Raw genomic sequence first — 24,370 nt, forward strand, 5'->3', positions numbered from 1 at the left:
TCCCTCCAATGCATTCATGTCACCACCAACACTCACTGCTTAAAACCCTCCAATGTCTTCCCACTGCACTTAGAAAACCGATCCCCTAGCCAAAGCCTGCAGGTTGTACAACATCCAGCTCCAGCCCTGCCTCAACCTCACATCTACCTATTCCCCTTTGTTCATTCCGGTCCAGTAATCCTGGACTTCTTTCTGTTCTATGCATGCAACTAACTCACTCTTGCCCCAGGACATTGGCATTCACTCTCTAATCTTTACCTGGCTGGGTCCTTCCCGTCATTTGGTTCAAATGCTACCTGCTCATAGAAGACTTCCTGATATTCCCTAAAATATCCTTGATCCCTCCAGAACTCTCCAATCACTGTCCTGGTTTTGTTTCTTTTTATCATCAATCTCAGACATTGCTATCTTTCTTGCTTATTTTTCTGTTTCTCCACACTAGAATATAAGCTCCTTGAGGACAGAGACCTCAATTGTCTTATTTGTCTCTAGACCCCTAGTGCCTATAATGTGCTCAACCAATAATTCTGGATGAATGAATGGATAAATTTGTTAGGAGACTCAAAGATCTCAGCACCCAGGCGAGTACATGTGGAAAAACACCAACGTGGCAAAGCTTTAGAGAGAATTCTGCACACGTCTTGGTAAGAGTCACTGCTGTGGCTCCCACCACTGCTGTGCTCCTGGCTGGCATCTGATAGAAGACAGAAGTAATTTGTAGGAAGTTGCTTTATAGTAAAAACCAGAGGGGCACCTGGGTGGCTCAGAGGGTTGGGCCTCTGCCTTCGGCTCAGGTCATGGTTTCAGGGTCCTGGGATCAAGCCCCGTGTCAGGCTCTCTGCTCGGCAAGGAGCCTGCCTCCCCCTCTCTCTCTGCCTGCCTCTGTGCCTACTTGTGATCTTTCTCTCTGTGTCAAATAAATAAATAAAATCTTAAAAACAAAAAACAAAAAACAAAAAACACAGAAGTTCTAGGTTTCAGGCCCCAGAGCATTTACATTCATTGGTGGGAATTTTTACCCAGAAATGCATCCTGCAGTCAGCCCCATTAATATCTAACATAAACAAGCCACAAAGGGCTTTAGTTGGAAAGACTTTAAAATAGCAGCTCAAGCAGTCTGTGCGCAGACAAATTTCAAAGTTGGAGTGATGCACTGCTTGGGAAAGAGCCTGTGATGAAAAGAAAAATCGCAGTTGGAATCTCCTTCTGAAGTACATTTACCTACTTACTCTTCTTACACATCTATTTGGATGTTGTCCCAAGCTGCCACACGCACACCCGGGAAAGCCAAAGAAGGCAGTTTTTTCAGTTATGGTGCAGACCGTGGGCATGCTCCCTGGAGCATTTTTTGCTTCATCTCGAGTGGGTGATCCAGAAAGGAAAGGAAAACCAAATGGGGTCCGACTCATTGATTGTGTTTGATTCCCTTTAGAGGAATTCAAAAATAAATAAAGATTAATACTTTGTAGGAAGCAGGGTATACAGTCGATCTGAATTCTCTCCCGTGGTTCCCTTCATGACTAACTGATTTTTATAACTTGTAGCATTTCTTCAGCGGGGACGTGAACGTGCGTGGTACCTCCATGGAGCCATGCCAAACAACAAAGAAACTATTCAGGAGATGTAAAACCATAATGATAACGGCAGTAATAATTCAGCTGTATTTCCCTGGGAATCGTAGGTGAGAACACTGCAGAGGACTGAGACCCTTGCCATCACCCGGCTGTGACTGCCGGTGGGGAGCTGGCCTGGTGCTGCCAGAGGCAGGCTTTCAGAGGAGAAACACAGAAACTCCCGGTTCTGATGGGCTTCGAACTTATAAGCTCAGGGTCACTTCTTCTTCCCCTTGTGATGTGACAGAGGTCTGAGGGCATTTTCATAAAAAGGGATTAAAACAATCAGGCTGGAATAGACCAAAACCAACCTTTCTTTCCCAAATCCAAAGAAAGTACAAAACATTTAGCAGTCCAGCCTGACTCAGGAGAGCAGCCCTGTTATGTACTCACACTCTTCACCATTGTTCAGTCAATAATTGGGCACATACTATGTGTGTGCAAGGCACAATGATAAACAAGAGAGACAAGTTCCCTGCTCCCTCTAGAGCTTCCATTCTCATGTAAGGCTTTCCTTTTTTTAAACAAGACATATATTTATTGAGATATAATGCATATACTGTACAATTCTTCCATTTCAGGTGTACAACTTAATGGCTTTTCATATATTCATAGAGTTCTTCAACCATCACCATGATTGATTTTTTTTTTTTTAAGATAGTATAAGGTGTTAAGGAGCTAATCCCTTCATCAATTAGGGCGTTGCAATTGTGATCATTGTTTCTCCCTCTTTGAAAGAATGAATCATGAAACATCAGGAACTTTCTGGTCTTGGGGCTCCAAAAAGGCTTTCCGCAAAGTGACAACTGAATTGCAGGATGATGGATGACTAGGAGAGAGCCTGGCTAAAGAAGAAAAGTGAGGAGGCAGCCGAGAAAACAGGAGAAAGGCTTTGTGGTGAATCTGAGAAATGGAGACAAGAGTTTTAAATTTTATCTTAGAACGATTTTTTTAAAAAATTTTTGAAGAGTTCAAGTCTCTCTGCTCTCCTCCCCAACACCCAAGTCCCCTGTAAGATTTTCATTCCAAAAGTACTTTGCCCGGAGTGCTTAGGTGGCTCAGTCATTAAGCATCTGCCTTCAGCTCAGGTCATGATCCCGGAGCCCTGGGATGGAGCCCCGTTTTGGGCTGCCTCCTCGGCGGGAAGCCCGTTTCTCCCTTTCACACCACTCCTGCTTGTGTTCCTTTCTCTCTCTGTCAAATATATAAATAAAATCTTTAAAAATAAAACAACAACAACAAAACCCCACAAAAGTACTTTTCCTGCTGATGACTGGAGAATAGATTGGAGGTAAACACGACACAAAGCAAAAAGACTAGTTAGGAGTCTATCTCAGAAGTTCAGCTCTGAGATGATGGTGGCCTAACCCAATGGAAATGAGAGCCGTGAGTCAACTCAAGGTCTCTTAGGACTTGAATTGAAAGACCTTAGTAATTGACTCACTGTGGTAGTGATAAACCCCAAATATGATGCCTCCACACCTGGGTATACGGATTATGGAAGGACAACTGGAAGTAAAGTGGGATTTTAGGAGTTGGGAGAGAGATCATTATAGGTTCAATATTGGATGTACTGACGATGAAGTGTCTGTCCATAGACTATGCTGTCAACTAGGTAGTTGAATATGGGTCTGATGTCAGAGGTTTAAAGATAGAAACACAGAAGTCCCTGTTGTTTAGTCAGCTGTTGATCAATGACATCCCTATCCAGGGAGAGATGGTGGACTAGAGAAGGGGGTCTTGGGTGAAGCCAAGGGGAAATGCCAACATTTTAGTGGTGGGTAGAAGAGCATACTCTGGGTAAAGCCCCTGAGAGCTTCTGGGGAGGAAGAGGTAAACCAGGAGCATATAGAGGCCTGGAAACCAAGGGAAGATGGTGACTTAAGGTGAGAGAGGTTGTTGAAACACTGCTAAAGAGATGAAGCCTAAAGAAAATGTCCTTTGGACTTGGTGACATGAAAATTATTGATGACCTTACTAAGAGTCATTTCTGAGACAGACAGGAAAGTGAAAAAATAGAACATGTGCAGACTGTTTTGAGAAATTTGTCTGTGGATGGGCGAAGAAGAGGATAAAGTTGGTTTGGGTGAAGGGCCATGGGGAGTGAGGGAGGAAGGTTGTTTTAAGATGGGAGAGATGAAAGCATATGTTAATGCTAAAAAGGACTCAGTGAAGAGTGGAAGAGAGGAGAGAGCTGATGGGTCAAGTGCCCCGAGAAGCCCAGAGAGGGTGAGATACCAGCACAGCTGCAGGGGTTGGTCCTAGTTGGAAGAGAAATCTGCTTCTGTCCTGAGGAGCCCGAGGCAAACCCTGGTTTCTGCCATGGCCAGGGATGGAGCCATGTCACATTGGCAGCAAGAACAATATTCTAAAAGAGCCTCATTGGGTATCTCTTCACCAGGCACTGGGCTTATCTCCTTGCCTTCCTGGGCAACACACACACACATGTATGTACACTCATTAAACATGTGTTTTGGAAACAGAAACCTCATAGAAGCCCCTACCCCTACTGCCTGCCCAAAGCCTTTTTCCTTGCACTCCTGAGACCTCAGTATGTACTTCACACAACAAAACACCCTTTTACCATTCCTCCACCACTCAGAGGTGTCCACCTTCCACCTTCTCAGGATGATAACAAAGGGCCAATTCCCACAGACAGACCCACTGAGACCTAATGAACAGCAAAAGGAAGATCAGGAGCATAATATCACTCCAGAGAGGTGGTGGTGTTTGGGTCACTGCAAGACATCATGTTCCCAAAGGCAACAACATGAAGTCACTAAACAGACGGGTAACAGCAGAGGAGAACAGCTGCTACCTGACTCTCTGCCCCCCAAGTCTATAAAATTCACGAAGCCTCAGGAACTAGGAAAGAGACAGCTGTTCTCTTTCTCTAGTCACAGAGTTCAGGGGGGCTGGCCTTTGGCACGGCTCCAGCCTGGTCGTGTCAGGGGGACGATGGGGCTGTATGTGCGCCATCGCTTGTAGAGGAGGAGAACCACCCCCAGAGGGGAGGTCCAGTGACTCTGAGGGTGAAAGGGGATAATGGCTGGGAAAGGGCCTTGCACAGGCGGCTGATATTGTCATGAATCATTAATGGTGGAAGGATTTGGTAAAGATTCACACGGATCCCTGGCCTGCAGGGGAGCTTTGGGCCAAAGGCCCGTGTGGTCACTATTCTAGTACCGAATGGGCACATTGAAGTCAGTCTCTCATATGCACCACAATACAATGCCTGTACATAGTTGAGGCTTCATTTTATAAATTATGCAATAGAATAACTACTAGGCAGACCTGTTGTTTTATACCAAGCAAACTTCAATAATGATGTGCTATATACTACAGTGTTACCTTTTTCGGGGTACTTTCTCATTTATCACCCCACCTTTTCTTCACGATGACCCTCTGAGGTTTCCCTCATCCATCTGATGAAGAGTGGGAGCCAAGAGAGACCCACGGATGAGCATGCGTTTTCTCCATTTAATGGTAAAGCAAGGTGACCCAAGGCAAGTGTCTTCTCCAGTTACTACTATGTATTGCTGTCTTGGGTCTCTTCTTAAAGAACCTAAGGAAAAACTCACTGGCATAATGTATTTTAACCAAACCATTGCCACCTAAACTCCTGTCAAGGATACGGGGCACTGGGCCAAAAGTAGAAGGAATTGTGTTGGGATCATCCTCCACTCCACAACAGAGAAAATTAATGGCACTGCCCTTGATGCATTTGAGAGAACCACTTAACTAACTGCTGACTCTGCTAGTTCTAGTTATTTACTTCCCTGCTCAATAGAAGTTGAAAAATCACTTGTATTATTAATTTGCGTAAAATCTTCCAGTTTCAGAATGTGACTCCAAAGCTATTTTTATAAAGCAAAGTTGGAATTCTCAGCTTTTTGCTTTCAGAGGACTATAGTCATTCATCAGCAGTTCTCAGAAACATGGAGCTTACAATTTTTTTTACCTTTCCTTTTCCAGATGAGATAAACATGTACAGGTTAACTGAATTTCTCTCTCACCGCCGCACAACCATATATAAAACTACAAAAATAGTCCTTAGTCTCTATTTTCAGACAAGAGGACAGTAACATTGCCCTTTGGAAAAAATCCCATCTATAATAAATTTTTATTATCCACTCTCTTTTTCTGTCAATCAACAAGCATTTACTCAGCCTCTGCTACATGTTTAGCCCTGAGGTTGGTAGTGGGTGGAGGCACCCAATTTATTTAGTCTTTATTGAGGGCCAGGCCGCAGAAGGCTTATATTTCACCTAAAGAAAACACTGGCCTCATGAAATACTAAGTGCTCCAGTAGAGAGTCTATATTCTGTAACTGCGTGGAATCCGTGGCATCCTTGGGCATGCTGAGCTAGAGACGACTAGGAGGAGGACGGGTCATGAGGACGGAAGAAGTAAATAAGAGAGAAGGACAGGAATACATTTCAGACAAGGACACCACATTTGTGTTTGTTTTGAAGACCGTAAGTAGCCTGGACTGACTCACAAAGCCCGACAATAGGGAGTCACTGAAGGTTTATTTACAAGATGAACAAAATGTTTACATTCAGTTTTGGAATGGCTGGAAAGGAATGGTAATTAGACTGGAGACCTCAAACTGGGTAAGTGGAGGATATAGTCGATTTGGCAGTGGTGTAGTTCCAGGGAAAGAAAACTGGGTTAAATGAGACAAACCATGCAAAGAGGGCTTGATGAAAAAATGGTAGGACAGATAAGTGGAAATTTCCAGTGGGCAAATGGAGATATTATTTATTTATTTGTTTGTTTGTTTATTTATACACACGTGTGTGTGTATGTTTATGTATATATATGTATATGTGTACATATATGAGAAAGAGTTATGAGGCTTGAGGTGATATTTGAGGCAAGAGAATAGGGTGCTCTTCGAAAAGTAGCACCTAGTGACACAGGAGTGAAGCTTCCGTTTAAAGGAAAAGGGATGCACACAGTTACATAAATGGATGATGATTTGATAAAATGGTAGAGTTGAAGGGACTTTGCAAAAATCTTGCCCAACTCAGTCACTTTAAGGATAAAGAAACTGAGGTTCGGAGAGCATCAGTGATCAGCCAGTGGTCCACAGCGTTCAGAAAATGAAAGATCTGTGGCAGGAGACCAAGTTCTCAGATTCTCGGTTTTTGTCCTTTCTCACAGTTCTAAACTGGAGACCAGGAAATGGCTGTGTGCAAGGTGAATGCTAATTAATATTGACCACCAGGATGAAATTGGCAATCGTGAGCTTCTAAATTGGGGTAAAATAAACAAGAGTCAAGGAATTCTTTGTCCTCTAACATAGGTCAATAAGACACACCAACAAAAGCAGAACCAGGGGGAAAAAAGCGTTAAATGAAACAATCCTTTAAATGAGGGCAGATTAACGATTTCAAAGGCTGGAAAATCACCCCCCCGCCCCCTTTTTTTTTTCAGTATAAGCAGGTAGTAGAAAAAATCAGATTCAAACATTCCATTTCTGGTGGATTCATCCTGCTCCTTCTCAGTGCAGACTGGCACGTGAAGTGGACCAGAAGAAAAATTTGATTGCGCCGCCAAACTCCTGGGTCGTGAGCTGTGCTTCCGTAATTTGCAATATCTCCATCAAAAAACAATTGAATCTGAAGAGCTAGAAACGCGTGCTGCATGAAAGACTTCTGATTACAGCACCCACTCCCAGGCTCAGAAAACAAACACTTCTCTAAATGATCCAAACCCCTTATGAACTTATCATCTCTACTGGTGCCTCGGCCGGTGTTCGAACTGAAATTGCCACTTAAACCTGCCCCCGTAGTTCACCGTACTGAGCGCACGAGATGGGAGAATAATTACCCACTCGAGCCGTATTTCTCTACCAAACACGGGAATATGGCGGGGTGGGCACTTGATAGTGAGTGACTGATAGTATTGAGTTTCTTCATTCTCATTGGATTCCTGGCTCAGAAAGGAAGTGAAATACATGCGGCATTGGGAACTTTTGTCCTTATTTAGAACCCTTCAGTGCTTTCAGAAAGATGGAACTGGGACCTGCCTTTTCTGTCAGATGGATATGCCTCTGATGATCTCTCTGGGAGGAAGGAGGGTTAAGCCAGATTCCAGAGTAAATGTGTTTCTCTCAAGAGCTGCAAGGCTTCCAGCAGTTCAGGGAAACTGCTTCCCTATGTCCCCACATCACAGAGGCACCGATGCTGTTGTAAGATGGGCAGGGGCTAGGGGACAAAAATAGATGAGCTCGGTTCTTAATAAAGCATCTTTGAACGAGTCATGTTACAAATTCGAGACTTTTCTAATGACTATGTATCCTTAAAATTTTTCAAATTCCTCTGCATTTGAGAAATAATTATCTCAGTTCTAATTTTGTGATTGGAATCTCACTGTTCAGTCACGTACTATTTGTGGGACCTTGGATAAGAGGCTTAAACTCTGTTCCTCAGTTTCCTCATATGTAAAATGAGGATACTAATAGCTTCTACTCCACACTGTACATATGGCCCTATGTGCCATATATACATAGAGCACTTCAATATAAAGAACTAAGCCCAATGCCTAGTATATTAAATGCTCAGTAAATGCAACCGATTATTAGCCCCTGTTCTTACTTGATTAGGCTAACTGGTGGTATAGCGACCTAATGGTTTCTTTAAAAACCAACAAACAGGGGCACCTGGGTGGCTCAGTGGGTTAAAGTCTCTGCCTTCAGCTCCAGTCATGATCCCAGGGTCCAGGGATTGAGCCCCACATCGGGCTCTCTGCTCAGCAGGGAGCCTGCTTCCTCTTCTCTCTGCCTGCCTCTCTACCTACTTGTGATCTCTGTCTGTCAAATAAATAAGTAGAATCTTTAAAAAGAAATTAAAACAAACAAAAAAAAGCAGCTCTTAGGGGCGCCTGGGTGGCTCAGTGGGTTAAGCCGCTGCCTTTGGCTCAGGTCATGATCTCGGGGTGCTGGGATCGAGTCCCGCATTGGGCTCTCTGCTCAGCAGGGAGCCTGCTTCCTCCTCTCTCTCTGCATGCCTCTCTGCCTACTTGTAATCTCTTTCTGTCAAATGAATGAATAAAATCTTTAAAAAAAAAAAAAGCTCTTAGATTTATTTTTTGTTTTGTTTTTGAATTAGTTTCACCTGATTATTTTCTTTCTTGCAATGAGTTTAATTTCCATTTGATCTTGTTTGGTACTATGTTTAGAACTATAATTTTTGTCTGAATATGGTCATAGTCATCTTTTATGTAGTAATTTGATCACAGTTTAGGTATTCTGAAATTTCAGTTTCGGTTTCAATAAAGAATTTCAAAATTATGAGAGGTTGGCTTTTTTTCTTTTCTATTTTGGTTATTAAACTAAAGCCTTTTTTGTTCTTTAATTGGACATAAGAGAATGCAGTCTTCACTTTTATTGGGCATGGAGCCCAATGCGGGGTCTGAACTCACAACCCTGAGATCAGACTCTGAGCCAAGATCAAGAGTCGGACGCTAACCGACTGAGACACCCAGGCACCCCTCCATTACTTCTAATTTTGAAATGCATGGAGATTCTCCCTGGCACCCAAAATAAGGACAGCTTCAAAATGTTTCAGGGGAACTAGAAGATATAATCTCTGTAGTTTGGATATAGAATTAAATATTTATGTTTTAGTGATTATTCCCATGGGGTCATTATTTGTTTGCAGATTTTATTCATCACAGGCAAGTTAGTGATTATGTTTTTGTTTCTCTTTGCATTTTCAGACACTTGCTTTATGTATCTTGCTGCTGGCTAGAGGGAACTGCTCACATACACTCACTTTCAGTTTCATACTTTATATCTGGTTAAATAATTCTTTTTTTTCATTTATTCTTCTCCTACCCACTTAAGCCTCCCTGTTGCATCACCACTTCCTCATATCAGGGAGATCATATGATAGTTGTCTTTCTCTGCTTGACTTATTTCGCTAAGCATGATACGCTCTAGTTCCATCCATGTTGTCGCAAATGGCAAGATTTCATTTCTTTTGATGGCTGCATAGTATTCCATTGTGTATATGTTGGTGGGAATGCAAGCTGGTGCAGCCACTCTGGAAAACAGCATGGAGGTTCCTCAGAATGTTGAAAATAGAACTGCCCTATGACCCAGCAATTGCACTATTGGGTATTTACCCTAAAGATACAAATGTAGTGGTCCAAAGGGGCACATGCACCCGAATGTTTATAGCAGCAATGTCCACAATAGCCAAACTATGGAAAGAACCTAGATGTCCATCCACAGATGAATGGATCAAGAAGATGTGGTATATATACACAATGGTTAAATAATTCTTTACGTTACATTCTTTTTGTCTAAATAACTGGTAGTTTCTGTATCCCAACAGAATCCGAGCTCAGTGGTTAATGGCAGGTGATGCAGCAAGCAGAGTTCGGGCATAGAGGGGGTACAGACCGCCTGCCTCACCATTGGTCAGGGACTGACACTGAGGCAGTTTGGCCATTGTCCACAAATGGCTACCACATTCACCTTGCTCATTGTCATCTCAGCCCACAGGAGTAGGGGAAGTGCACAGGGCAGGCAAGCACAGATGGTCTACAGGTATCATTCACTACTTCTGCTCACATCCCATTGGAGAGCATTCCACTGAAGTCACAAACCCATACTCTGTGAGAGATAATAGAATGTCTGATACATCTGAGTAGCCATATATGCCCAGCTATAATTCTGTTACTATGGAAGTGGAGAATGGATTTTGATGGACGTCTAGCAATTTCTGCCATGATGATGCTTTGTTCTGTATATAGATTTAGGCCACTTGTATTCTAGTTAAAGATTTTTTTTTTTTTTTTTTTTTACTTTTAATTAAAGGTTGTCTGACAGTAAAGTGGAGAGCACACAGTTATAAGGGATCTTGGACTGTCATTTTGTTTTCTGTCTTATGCTTTATGGTCAATTTTCTGAACATCACCTCTCCTACCTGGCACCTTGTGGTAATTTAAAATTACCTGCATTTCAAATTGTAAACTTTAAAAAAAAGCCCTTAATTTATTGATTTATTAACTTTAAAAAATGAAGTGAATAATATTCCTTGCTGTGGAAAACAAGGAAATTAGCTCATTAGTACTTCCTTCTCAGCCACTACTGAGTTTTGTCAGCCAGCTCTAGGCTGGCCCATAATTACATCATTTTAAATTGCTAAGTTTTTCTTTCAAGTCACCTTTACATTCTTTTCTGTGACTGTAAATTGTATTGTTGTTACTATTGATACTTTAATGGATTAATCATTTATGAGTAGTTCTTACATATTTATTATGTTTTCTCCATTACTGCACTATTCACATTGATTCTCTTGGTTGACTGGATTTAGTCAAGTATTATTTTCAAGAAAGATTCACGGTGTTATGATTTCTGAGTTACTGTGTATTGAAGAATTCTTTGCCTTTACAACTGGCCAGGAAAAAAAGTCTTAGATCACACTTACTGAGTTGAGCCCTAGAAGATTATGGGTTTTGGGGTCTTAACTTCTCCAAGATGTTTCAATGTTGCTCACTTTGTATCAAATTTTTCTGGAAGATGAAGTGTTCTCTTTACCTGCAGATTTAGTTCTTTATTTAGGGAAAACTTTATATCATTGAGTTTTTTTCTTCTGTGTCAATGTAGCCTTCTGTACTGATGGATACCAGTTTTATTTATGTTGGATCAACCTTGTCCACCTCCATCTCTATCCTTTTCCATCAGCATTTACTCTGATTATCTCTCTTATGAAATACCACATCAGAGACCTCTCCATAACCACAGGAAAACTAATGATGTTTGTCACTCGTTCCCTCCCCGTCCTGTCTCATTTTTCTTCACAGCATTCATTACTATGTGTCACCCATGCTCCCAACACCAACTAGACTATAAACTCCATGAGAGGAAATTTGTCTTTTTTCCCCCAATTACCATGCCAGAACAGTGTCCAGCGTAGAGTTGATATTCAGCACTTGACTGAATTATCTCGTTTTCCTTGTCAGTCAGCAATTCAGTTTTTAGCTAGGTATATTTTGTTCTTTGCTGTTTCTAATTTGTGAAACCTGTTGCCTCAACTCTATTTTTCTTCCTATTGTATTGTCTTGTCTTTGCTTTCTTCTTTCATCAATTCCTTTTCTCTTTATTTTTGAGTATAGGGCATTTGTTGTGGAGGGAGTATATTTAGAATGAGTTCTATATCTATTCTTTTATCCTGTAGTATTTTTACATAGTTTACAAGCAGCTTCTTTCCATCTTTCTTGAGATTGGCACAGCAATTTTGTGGGTACCCAGATACAGTGTCGGTGGTCTTCTGAACTTCTTCCCAATCTGAACGCTTTTCTTTTGTTCTCTTCTAGCTATTTCCAGCTGAGTCCCTCCTTCTCTGGCAATAATAAGTAAGCTCCAAAGTTTGCCCTGTTTAAAGGAACAGTCTCATACTACAAGCCACTGTCCTTGGAAACAGGATACTCTTGATTAGGAAGAGTGAATTCAGGTTTCATAGTGTTAAAACAAGACTTCAGAGAAAAAAAGATAGTCGTCAAATCCAATCACCACTGCCCATAAGCCCCTTCTCAGGCAACAGGACAAGGTCTGCAGTACCTATTGACAGACCATCTATTGTTAGTAGATAATTGTTTCTAGGGGATTGTGGTCACCCTTGCTCCTCATCTACCCCACCCCACATGAAAAATCAAAACAGCCACTCTCAATAGTAATTTCCTTCCTTGGAGAGCACAATTGTGGCAGTGCCCAGGTAAGGTGCCCAGTTAAGAGGGCAACCGGGGGCTGAAATCCAGCTTATTCTTGGCTCTCTGAGCCATGTGTCCTGCTATAGGATTGTATCTGTTCAGTAAAAGGATATTTTTCTTAGCACAAAGGTGCCTGACCCTGTGCCCAGAAAGGCTGCCTTTTTCTAACTCACACAGATGTCATGTGGGCTGGCAGTGGCCTTGCTGGAGAATAGTGCCAATGGTGGTATATGTGGAGGGGGAAGGAATTCTACGCTGGAAGGACACTGTCTTTTTCCCCTAGACGCTGACTCAACACTCATCTGGTTCCCTCAAAATGCATTAGGTTTTTCATAATTTATCTACTGCCTTGTCCTCGCCCTGTACAGCTTCTGGGAGGCCAGAATATGAACAGGAGCCAAATATGAATCCAATGAGCCTTTTGTCTTCCTGTTGCTTTATAGAGTTTTTGGTAGGGGATTGTATTGCTTTATCTGAATACTGCTGGTTTTGTTTTGCTGATCCTTCCTCCCTCGTTTTTCATTCATGTTTTTAGTTTCTGAAATGGAGTAGTTTTATGATCTGGCTGCATACTACCATGCTACTTCCAGCCTCTCCTTGATTTAAACATGGTCTCTCTGTGCTGCTATAACTGGGTAGTCAAACCGTGTTGACTTCTCTGCTTTTATACGCCATCTATTTAATATGCATGCTCATGAAGGGCAACAAGCACGTCTGAACCTACCCTTTATAGAGTTGTGGCAAAAAGCTAAATTTATTCAGGTGTCCTATAAATGTTATTTCGTGTCCATAAGGCACCGTAAGTTTATCACATATTGAAGATGACATCAAGATGATCCCACACTCTGATTTTTTTAGATTGAAATATGACTTTTTCAGACTTAAATAAAATATAAGGAAATCTGGAAAACACCATGTTTCTTAAAATGATAGCTCTGGAAATGTAGTTGAATTTGATATTTAGTCAGGAGTTTCCAACAGACGTTGCTTGTACAATAAACTTACACAGTGAATCTGCCATTGTGATAGAGGAAGTTTTAAATCAGATTTAAATCTTGTCATGCCTGGATAAATGTGCTAATATTTTCAGTCAGTCCCTAGTACAGCTGTTAAAATATTTTAACTCTGTAGGCCAAATGGGACTTTTAAAATTCATATGAGTTCTGTGTTCTAATTCTTATTATGTTCTGCTTTCCTAGTTGGAAAACAGACATTGGCTTCTGTAGAGGTGTACATCAAGGTTTACACATCTTTCAGTACAATAAATTTTGAATCTCATCAAAACACAAAGTTGGTACGTATGTCACAGATCCTGAATGCCTTAGCAGCATGGGAAAACCAGAATCCTGCATATACAGCATTTAAGCAGCAAACTAAAACTCAGGCAGGAAATATATTGGCATTTGATGTTTGATTTCAATAAAGGCAGTGACAGGTTTCTGGCAATTTTACCTAGCTTATCAGACTTCTTAAAAATTCTTAAAAATACAACATAGTTTACTTTCCTCTAGATTTCAGCAAATACTAAATATTTCAAGGGCTTTTTTTTTTCTTTCTATTTCCAGTTTCTCCAGCTATGAAGCATCAGTCTTCAATTCTCCATGGGCTTCAAGTTTAAGTTTTTTTAATGCTTGTTTTGGAAACTAGGTTCATTACCATGTTTTCATAAACTCTCTTAATTTATCAAGTAATTGTCTTCTTTGTCATATCCCTCTCCTTAAGATGTTCTATAAGGTCAGATTTTTTACCTCATTTTTCCCACGTTTGCCAACCAGTTTGTGTATGATTTCTTATGTAAGATCCAGGCAGTATACCTCAAAGTTATGAGAAATGTGCTTTACTCTGCAGATTTTTCCATGCGCTCACAGAACCATGTATTTGATATCAATTTGACTTGTTACTAAAGCCACTTGTCCTATGTTTCTTAGATCCTTTTCAAGACTATGGAATGGGCTGCCTCCTTTATGTAACAAGTTTGACTTCTTAGGTGAAACTCCATAATAAGTGGATATCTTCATATTATGGTGATACTCTATAATAAGACTGGTCAGAAAAATGACTCTCCTTTGGTCCATGGCTCAAACTAATGGGCTGTACTGTAACACTCAGTAAGGATTCATAAAACCTAAACATTTAATCCATTTTCTATTTTTCTTAAAGTCTGCTTAAGTGAATTTCATAGCAAAATATGTGTAAGAGTAGATACCACAGATTTTCTTCCACTCTATCTACAGATCAATTAAGCTGAAAATATTCAGGAGTAATAGACTTAATATTGTGAACAAGAGAATAAAAAGTGTGTCCAGATATACTCATTAATTCAGGTAAAAAACGTAATGATTTTCAATTTTGTTTTTATTAGTACAAACTAGGTTAATAGTCCATACTTCTGAACAATCTTACACGTGCCATATTTTTAGTAAGAGCTCAAAGAAAATGTTTGATCAGGTATAGATTACACTGTATTTTAGCCCAACCCCTAAGGTCAGCAAAAATACAAAGCCACAGTCATGTTTACAAGGTAAAAATTGTACAACAGCTCTGTATACTAAAATATTACCAACAACACAGTATCTGAAAATCAAAACATTAGCTGGCAGATTTGTTTTTATGATTTTAATATTTTTTCTAGTATGACAATGCCACTAAGTTAAGTTCACCATTCTTTCTCTATCTTCTCATTTCCTGTATGCACTTCTAACTGGCAAATTCATTTTAATAGCAGTAAGTTGGGAATTTATTCCAAAGAACAAAGATTCATTTCGATGAGTTATTTGATCATAAAACATGCAATGGTGAACTTTTAATTCATTAGCCATTTCTATTGTTCAGTAAAGATTATTATAGTTGGCATAATAATCATGAGAAATTTTTTCCACCTAGTTAAAGCATTTCTTACCATTAGATTGACTATGGCATGCAAGAGGTCCAGTAACTGCCAAGGGTATGCCAACCACCTCAGCAACAAAATCAATCCATACATAAATGGCAGCCTGAACTAAGCTTCAACACAAAACTTAACACACTGCTAGAAAATGGGTCTCAATTGAGCTTCTCACACCTTCCTCACTAACTAACCAGACATGGGTCATCGTTGCTTGGTTTGACTTCTCCTTCTAGCAGCAAATTCATCACAACCTTTGTCAAATAGCTGCATGTTCCTCTTTTTCCCAGTGGGGGAGTGTTATAAAAGGAAGTCATGTCATCCTACAAAGGAAAACAGTAAGCGAGTTGTTTGATTTTTGTTTGTAAAGAGTTGACAGGTAAAATCAGTGTCAGCCTAGGGGGAAAAATAAATTCGCAGAAAGATTTCCTCATGGAAAATAGAACCTTCTTGAGGTTTTCTTACATTTTCCTAAGGCATCTTCTCAGCATATAAAACAAAGACAGACATTTTTAGTATTCTCCTCTTTGCTGATAATTTTTATTTACTTAGGGAACCTTTTTAAGATGAGCATAAAATATTAAACAGAGAGCCTGGAAGGGACTATATTAGATAGTATACACAGCACCAATGTAGCCTGTTATGTATTCCCATCCTCCCCAGAATTTAATTTTATAGCCTTCTGAAATCTATGGCTCCTCTCTGGTAAAACACATTTTAACTGCTAACTATATAAAGGAAATTGATATCTTCCCAAGTTTTCTTTTTAGTCAGAGCTTCATAGCTGAACTGACTAGTAATTAACTAAAGAGCACCACTAATTTCTCGAGTAAGTCAGACTTCTCCCTGCTCCTCAAGTACTCCATTTTGCACTCTATAAATCTGTTTTGTAAGTTAAACGGTAAGAGATTAGGGATATTTTGAAGAGTTGAGACAATTAAAAAAAAAAAGCTTTTTTCTCTACTTACTTGTTTTTCAACTTCCTTTAGTCGACTCTCATCTTTTTGAAATTCATGAAATGCTTCTTTTACCAGTTTGTCTAGATCTACTTTGTCTTGAAATTCTAGCTCAGGGTTTCTTTCCAGTACAATGGATACAACCATTAGTAACTAGAAGAGACAGACGTTGAAAGCCAATTATATGAACCATAAAAGCAACACAGTCTGGACATGCTTTCATTCTTTACTCAGATTGATGGATGACCCTTGAATTCTAAAGTGTGTTCTATACAATGATTGACTATGATCATTGTGAATGGAATCTTTCTAATCTTGCAAATTAGTAGGACAAGTTCTGTTTGGAAACCACACATTTTTTCCATTGTGTATATCTTTGTAGCTGTGCAGAAATGTTTTAGGTCACTTAAATGAAATAAGAAAAATGGTTTCCCAGTCCTGTCAACAGTACACTGTGCTCTATTTGCCCAAGGTGTCTGAACTTTCTGGCCTTTGGGCATTAATCCTTGTTGGCAAGACACCAAAACCAGTGTCCAGTGGAGCATAGCCTGCCCTACGAGAGGTGGTAGGCAACAAAGCTAAAGAAGGCAGGTGAGTTCAGTGGAGACTCCGGATCTAGGCTCATGATCAAATGACTTGGAACCCAGGACTCCAAAATGAGTATAATTCTGCGACATTATAGTGTTTCTCAGGTAATGGTTATGTTTTAAAAAATACACCTAGCCCTGATCTCTTTACAGTCTGAGTACTACTTGGTCTGCATATCTTAGTTTAATGCATCATCCTATTGTTTGGCTATCTCATACATTTGACCTAGGTAGTAACTTCTACTTTAGATGACAAACTGCTATACACAAAGATTGTGTCTGAGTATACAATGCTTGGTAAAGACTTAACCGACGATAATTAGGACTCCTTCTTTGTACATGAAACAGGAAAAAAGACTTCATAATTCCCAGTCTGGAAATCTTTCTGACTGTACTCTCTCTAAATGCTTCCAAAACAGAACATGAAAAAAACAAAGGAAACACTTCCAGAAAAAATACAGGTGTCACAACGTGGGAGACGTTGGAGATGGCGTTAGCCAGGCGAATTGAAGTTTTGCTCTAGTTCTAAGAAAACTTTCTTCTGCAAGGGGACCCTCACTTGGTCAACAAGAAGGACCTCCATGTTCATTGTAGGTCCTAAATGATGGGCACTAGACACTGAATGGCTAACAGCTAAGAAAGGCATTCACCCTTCCAATAATCCCATCTCTTCCTAACCCCAGGCTGCCTCATTCCCACATGCTATGTAACTGGCTGATATTGTCTCTAAATCCTGGCACAGCTAAGGTACGACTGAATCTCACTCAACTCTGACTGGATTTCAGGTGCCAGATCCAGCACTTACTGAGAGCTTCTGCCTCACCCAAACATATTACCCATCTACAAGAAGCACAGTCTGATGGAGTCATCCCCAAGGAAAGAGAAAAAGTGAAGATGTACTACATGTTAAATCCATTCATTATGGGGATTCTCTCCATATTTGGCATAATGTTTTAAAATGGCAAAAGAGCACGGGTATACACCATGCATGTATGTGTATATTTTAGCATTTAACTTTATATAAAATGATACAGCACAAAATTACATGTCTTCTCTAGAGGTTCAGAGAGGTGTTTGGAATGATGCCCCTCAAAATATCAACACTGATGATCTATTGCTAGTGGGTATGGAGAAATTTTTCAGCTTTCTTTTCTATAATTTTCTAAACTATTAAAATTTTCTACAATAGTCATGTGTTATTTCTATAAATAGAAAAAAATGAAATTAAAGCAAACAGGAAAAAGCCACTTGCTCTGTTTTTTAAGTTAATGCATGTTAATGCACTTGCCACTGCGGGGTAACTGAAAAAGCTGGGCAGTCTTTCCACACTGAAGGATTTAAGATGTTTGAATTATTTATGAACCTTGGCTTGGGTCAAGGATGGCTATATTATCTAAGACTCAACTAGAGGAGATCCAGGTTGGGTAAAGAGTGGAATTCCTGGTCTCCCTTGAGAAATGTGCTTTGTGTTAGTGTTCAGAGAACAGACAGAAAGCACTTTTGAAACAATCTGCATTTCTAGATACAAACCTCCACAACAATCTGTCTGTACTTTGGCTGGTCAATATTTCCCAACATGTCTTCAACAAGGAGAGAGAAATTCATCTCATACATGGTCATATCTGACAGGGTTGGTTGCTGAAAAAAATAACCCAATATTAACATGCTGCATTGTTATACTGTGGTTCCCACTTAATAGAGGAATTTCATTTTCTAATCAATAACCTTTTTCAGGTTTTATAAAACCTTAGGGAGCATTTTCAGCAATATGACTGGATTTTATATATGTCAAACTACTGAAGCCAACCAGCTGACTATTGTGATATATTAAACCCCCTGTTTTTAGTAATTATCTTCACTATACAAATGTTAAGGAAAAGAGACTATATTGGAAATCCACTTCAACACACAAAAGGAACAGCGAAAAATTGAGACAACAAATAGAGTACATATTGCTTTCAGAATTAACACAAGAAGTTATGCTTGCTGTCAGACTTTAGCATGTAAGTCACTTGATATTGAATTTACATCATTTCTGTGGCAGGTCCTTTCTGAGCTGGCAGCATAAAAAATGCATACAAATAAGCAAAAAGCAACAAAAAAAATACTGCATGTAGAAATGGCAAGAAAACACAGGAAAAAAAGCAAAACTAAAATAATTTACTCTACCTTTTCTACTTCATTTAAGACAAGAGTACTGCATAGTCTTTTCACAAACATTTTCACAAACCAAATGAAAGCAGCTAATAAACTCAAATTCAAATGCAAATCCAAATCTGGACATGATGGCTAAGCCTCAAAGGATTGAAGACTCTAAATCTTAGGTTTGAATGATGGAAAGCAGATGGAGTCACCAGACTTATTACCAGAGATGCAGAAATGTGAGTCATATTTATTTGCTTCCACCTCAATGATGACTTACAGTGAACTTAATCATAGCCTTAGAACAATGTGTATCTACTTACTATTCTTAATGGGACCCAGCAGGAATGTCCCCTTGAAATCAAAAGACAGCAAACTAGTTCAACCTCTATAATTTGATATGGCCCAGCTATTGTATTCTATATTCAGTTCAATCTAACATATTATTAATGTTTACAGGCAGTACCTAGTTTGGGGAAAGTGAGCCCAGTTGCTAAACACAGTAATTATAATTCTTTAGATGTCTAGCAATGGGATTAGTAGGGCTACAGAAAGAAAGAAAAACCCTGTCATGGTTTCATATCAATCTCCTTTTAAGAGATCTCATTTGAAAAGTCAACCTGGCTATTGTGCAACTATGATAAACCTAGAGAAGGGACATCAAGTTTGCTATACTTCCCACTCTATGGAAGATTGTGGGGTAGGCCATATAGCAGAGAAGTTAAGACAAAAGACAAGTCAAATTACCAGGGATAGGGTAGGGGATATGTGTCACACTCAGGGTCAATTACTTCCTAGATGTATGGCCTTGGGAAAATCACTTAGCTATGCCTCAGTTTCCTCATCTGTCAAGTGGGAATAATAAAATACCCACCTCAAAAAAACATTTTATGAGGATTAAAGGAGCACTTAGAAAAGTGCCTGGCACATAAGAATACTTAACATGCATCTACTGTTATTTTTGTTAGCAAAGAGAGGATACAAAATGTAAGTGGCCTGGGCAATCACACAATTAAATGAAAATCTGGTAGCTATTAGCAGGGCCTGAGGAAGAAGCTAACAAAAGGTTGCCATAGTCCACTGTGTGCAGACATGAGGCTTAGCATACACAGAGTAGGAATAATGGAGGCCTGTACTATGCTCACAGGAGATAGTGCTGCCTCATACGAGGGTCACAGAGCATGTGGGAGAGGAAAGGAGCCCCTATATTCATAGCCAAATACAAGCACTCAACAATTTGTGACTAGTATAAAGAATAATTTTAACAGTTCTTATTCATTTTTAAAAATAAATAATAGGGCGCCTGGGTGGCTCAGTGGGTTAAGCCGCTGCCTTCGGCTCAGGTCATGATCTCAGGGTCCTGGGATCAAGTCCCGCATCGGGCACTCTGCTCGGCAGGGAGCCTGCTTCCTCCTCTCTCTCTCTGCCTGCCTCTCTGCCTGCTTGTGATCTCTCTGTGTCAAATAAATAAATAAAATCTTTAAAAAAAAAATAAAAATAAATAATAGATTTACCTAGTTCAATTTTGAACGGCTAAAAAAGGTTTTCAGTGAAAAGCCCACCCTGTGCCCTCAAACCACAGGTCTCTTCCCCAAGGCAAAGAAAAGAATGCTACCAGTGTCTTATGGGTCCTTCCAGAAATACTGTGTACATATAAACAATATAGGTGTGGGTATGTGTATTTAAGAATACTATATTTGAATAAGTAACTTCATCAAAAGTAATTTGGTTGACATTTCAACACAAAAAACAAATACAGTATTCCATTTCCAAAAGGCCTGGTTATTCTTGTTTGTGTATAAGCAGAATGAGTTAGATGTTAGTATTAAATAAAATAACCAAATCAAAGAAGCAAGCCAGTTTATATAACTTGGGAAGTCCTCTGAAGGAGGGAGCCCTAATTCATTTGGATCAAAGCTCAGTTTATATCTTGAGTAAATTAAGTGATTTTCTATGATCTAAAAAGTCATTACAATTTTTACATTCACCAAAATTCAGTCATTTTCCTTTCCACAGCATTACTAAGCCACTTTGTTTTGTTGTTGTTGTTGTTGTTGTTTTTTGGTCTGATTCGGTTCTGTCTTTTGAATGTATGTTTTATTCTTTGTGAGGTTCTCCAGCACTGGCTCACTACCACTTGGTGGTAGAGGAACCCCAGCACTCATAGTTATGCCAACATAAGAAAGCCTAACTTTCACTAATAAATAAACAAAAGAAGGACAGCTGCTTGGCAAAAGGTTTAGACATATGGTTCTTTTAAACACAGAGCTTCCCTGAAACATATGAAATATAATAATACAAAAAATATTTTTAAAATTTTTATTATGTTAGTCACCATACAGTACATCATTAGTTTTTTTTTTTATTAAATACAACTTTTAAGCAAAGTATCCATTTTGCTTAATGGAAATGGAAAAAGCAAGGCTTTTGTATAGAGGGGCACTAAAATTAAAAAATTAAAATAATTCGGACTGGGGGGAAAATTTCTAGCCCAATTGATTAGGTATCTTATTTTTTAGTAGTTCTTCCCTTCAGGTATCTTGATACCCTTCCTCTAAATACTCTTAGAAAATGGAATAAAGAGAAAGGTTATTGGCAATGCAGAGGGGGAAAGAATTTCCTACTGCCTTAAGTACCTTAAATGACACAAATACAGTGGGGCTATACCTGTGGCAAATGCTTCCCAGCTACAATGATACCATTGGGCGTGCGCTCCAGGATCTGCCATACTCGGTCATAGAACCCAGCAGGAGTTCTGTTCAAAGACCCATCAATCTGACGCCTGTTCAGCCAACATCTGTAGACCAAAAGAAAATGCCTCAGAGCTGAAGAGCAAGGTTGTTCTCATAGAGAGTAGAACTTTCAATACAGATAAATTGTTTCAATAGGGTGAGCAACAAAAACCAAAGTCCATCAATGATGCATACCTACCATGTGTTACAGGGGTTACTAAATATTTCATAGTGAAAACAGAGCTTGCAGGAAAGGAGAAAATCCCCAAGATTTAAAAAATTCAATAGGCAAAACAATATTCTCTAGTAAGTTATAAGGTTGCTCACTATGTGATCAAAGGACTTCCTAATATGCAAAGAAGCTCCATTTAAAAACACAGAAGCAAAATAAATAAATAAATTAATTAATTAATAAGAATAAAAAATAAAAAAAAAACACAGAAGCAGCCAATTTCAAAATAATTTCATGTGGTCCTTACATACAATAAAATATAAACTTCATGAAAGCATGGATATTGTAAGGTTTGATTACTCCTCTATACTCTTCCAGAAAGATGCTTAATAAAAATTTGGTAAGTAATGAGGGTTCAAAAAAGTATTATGTACTTAATGAAATGACCTTGTTTTAAACCTTATACCTAAAACCTTCGATTTATTTTTCTATTCAAATATGGCCAAAGTACTAGTGCTGAAAAATCATCTATATGATCTTACATGTTATAATAATCATACCATAGTGAGAAGTCAAAATTCTAGATCTTTTATTTTCATGGATTAAGTATTACATACATCTTAAAGATATAATACTCCTTCACAAACTGCTAAAGATGCAGAATTTGCATAATTTGAAAAGAATACACAAATGAAATAGCAGTATATTCTTCCAAAAGCTATAGATAGGAACAAATATGTATTTTTTATACTGGATATTGAAACAAGTACTGAATGAAATATGCCATCAACCACAAGGTAAGCATGTGACCAACAGTATTTCTAGGTAGGAAAATAGCTATGCAGGAGACAGTATAATGAAAAAAGACATTTTTGTTCCGGTAAAAGAGGGCCAATTAAGTTTTAAAACTGCATAAATGAGTGAGGTATCCTTTTTGGATGCTGGGTTTTAATTTGTTTTGTTTTGTTTTTTTGGTTGTTGTTTTTGGTTTTGTCGTTGTTGTAATTGTTTTTGGTAGACCCAGTCTTGTGTGGCTGGGTTCAGTGCTACACCAAAGAGAAGAAGGCCGAAGGGGTAGGGGTTTTCTCAGTGATGTTTTACTTTGGATAATGAGGGTGTAAAACTGAATACCCAGTACTCTGTTTTTGACTTTTTTCCCATTCCCTTTGCTTGGCAATAAGAAAAAAAATATGTTTTCAGAGTTCTATAAAGTCATGGTTAATATTATAAAAGGGAAAAGTTTGCTTAGAACAACAAAGAAAGTAGAAATACATGAAAACTCACAATGGAGATGCATTATTTTTGAGGACCTCTCTTTATTTTTTGGCTTTTTATTTTAAAAAATTTTAGACTTAGAAGTCAAAACAGTAATTCATGAAGCTCCCATATACTCAGCTTCTCCTACTTCTGTTATCTTACATAAAAATACTCGAAACCAGGAAATGAATGCTGACACAATATTATTAGTTATGGACCTTATTCACATTATGTCATTTTACCACTAATGTCCTTGTTTGGGTTGTGGGTGCAATCCAGGACCCCACACTGCATCTGGTTTCCAAGACTCCTTAGGTAGGCTCTTCCAATCTGTGACCGTTCCTCAATCTTCTTTCATCTCCCATGAATTTAACATTTTGGACATGTCAGTTATTTTGCAGAATGCACCTCAGTTTGGCTTTATCTGATGTTTTCTCATGATTAGACTTAGATTGTGCATTTTTGGCAAGAATACCCAAAAGTGATTGTGCCTTTTGGTATATCATATTAGGGAGTACATGATACTGATGTGTCTGTCTTATTCCTGGGATGCTAACCTTGATCATTTGATTAAGGTGGAGTCTACTGGGTTCCCTCATTATAAAGTTACTATTTTTCCTTTTGCAATGAAAAAGTATCTTGAGTGAAATACTTTTGAATTAAGCAAATTTTTCATATCTCTTCATATTTCCATCCACTAAATTTAGCATCCATGATGGTTCTTGCCTGCAACAATTGTTACTACTGTATTTCTCTAATGGTGACTTTCCTTTTCAATCATTCCATCTACACTTGCTAAATTGGAATTAATATTGTCTGTTTCCCTACAGCCCCAGCAAATGTTTGTCATACTGTCTAACTTTTGCCAGTCTGTCTGATAGATGAGAAATGGTATTCCAACATGTTTTAATTTACATTTCTCTAATTATGAGTTAGTTTAAGAATCTTTTCAATCTAAGGTCTGTTTTTTTATGCTTTAAATAAATAGATTAGTCATATTTTTCTCTTGGGTTTTTGGTTCTTTGTCTCTGAGTTTTTAAGAATTCTTGGATAGTAGCCCTTTATAACCTATGTTTTGTTCCAGTTTCTCAGCTGTCTTCTGAGATTATCTATTTTCTGCCATGCAAAATGATGTTTTAAATTTTTATATAGTCTTATTAATCTTTTAATACCCCTAGAGTTGAGCCCTAGTTAGAAAGCTTTTGTCATACTGACAAAAAACCATACTGCTGGTGTGGTTTCATTTTTTACATTTAGATAGCTAATCTATTTGTGGAGTTTATTCTTATGTACAGTATA

At 38.9% G+C, this 24,370-nt stretch overlaps 1 protein-coding gene across 4 annotated transcripts in view; it reads right to left on the bottom strand.

Moving 5' to 3' along the window:
- Window positions 1-14,678: 14,678 nt before the first annotated feature.
- Window positions 14,679-24,370, bottom strand: part of PHKB (phosphorylase kinase regulatory subunit beta) — a 233,927-nt gene continuing 224,235 nt past the window's right edge. For all 4 annotated transcript variants that reach the window (XM_082711007.1, XM_082711005.1, XM_082711004.1 and 1 more), the window contains 4 exons: window positions 21,578-21,707; window positions 18,299-18,406; window positions 16,194-16,334; window positions 14,679-15,548 (listed from right to left, as the gene is read on the bottom strand). In XM_082711007.1, coding sequence (XP_082567133.1) covers window positions 15,411-15,548; window positions 16,194-16,334; window positions 18,299-18,406; window positions 21,578-21,707 — 517 coding nt within the window. In that variant the 3' untranslated portion in view covers window positions 14,679-15,410. The remainder of the gene's footprint in view (window positions 15,549-16,193; window positions 16,335-18,298; window positions 18,407-21,577; window positions 21,708-24,370) is intronic.

This window comes from Mustela nivalis (genome assembly GCF_964662115.1).
Source record: "Mustela nivalis genome assembly, chromosome: 18".
NCBI lineage: Eukaryota > Metazoa > Chordata > Mammalia > Carnivora > Mustelidae > Mustela > Mustela nivalis.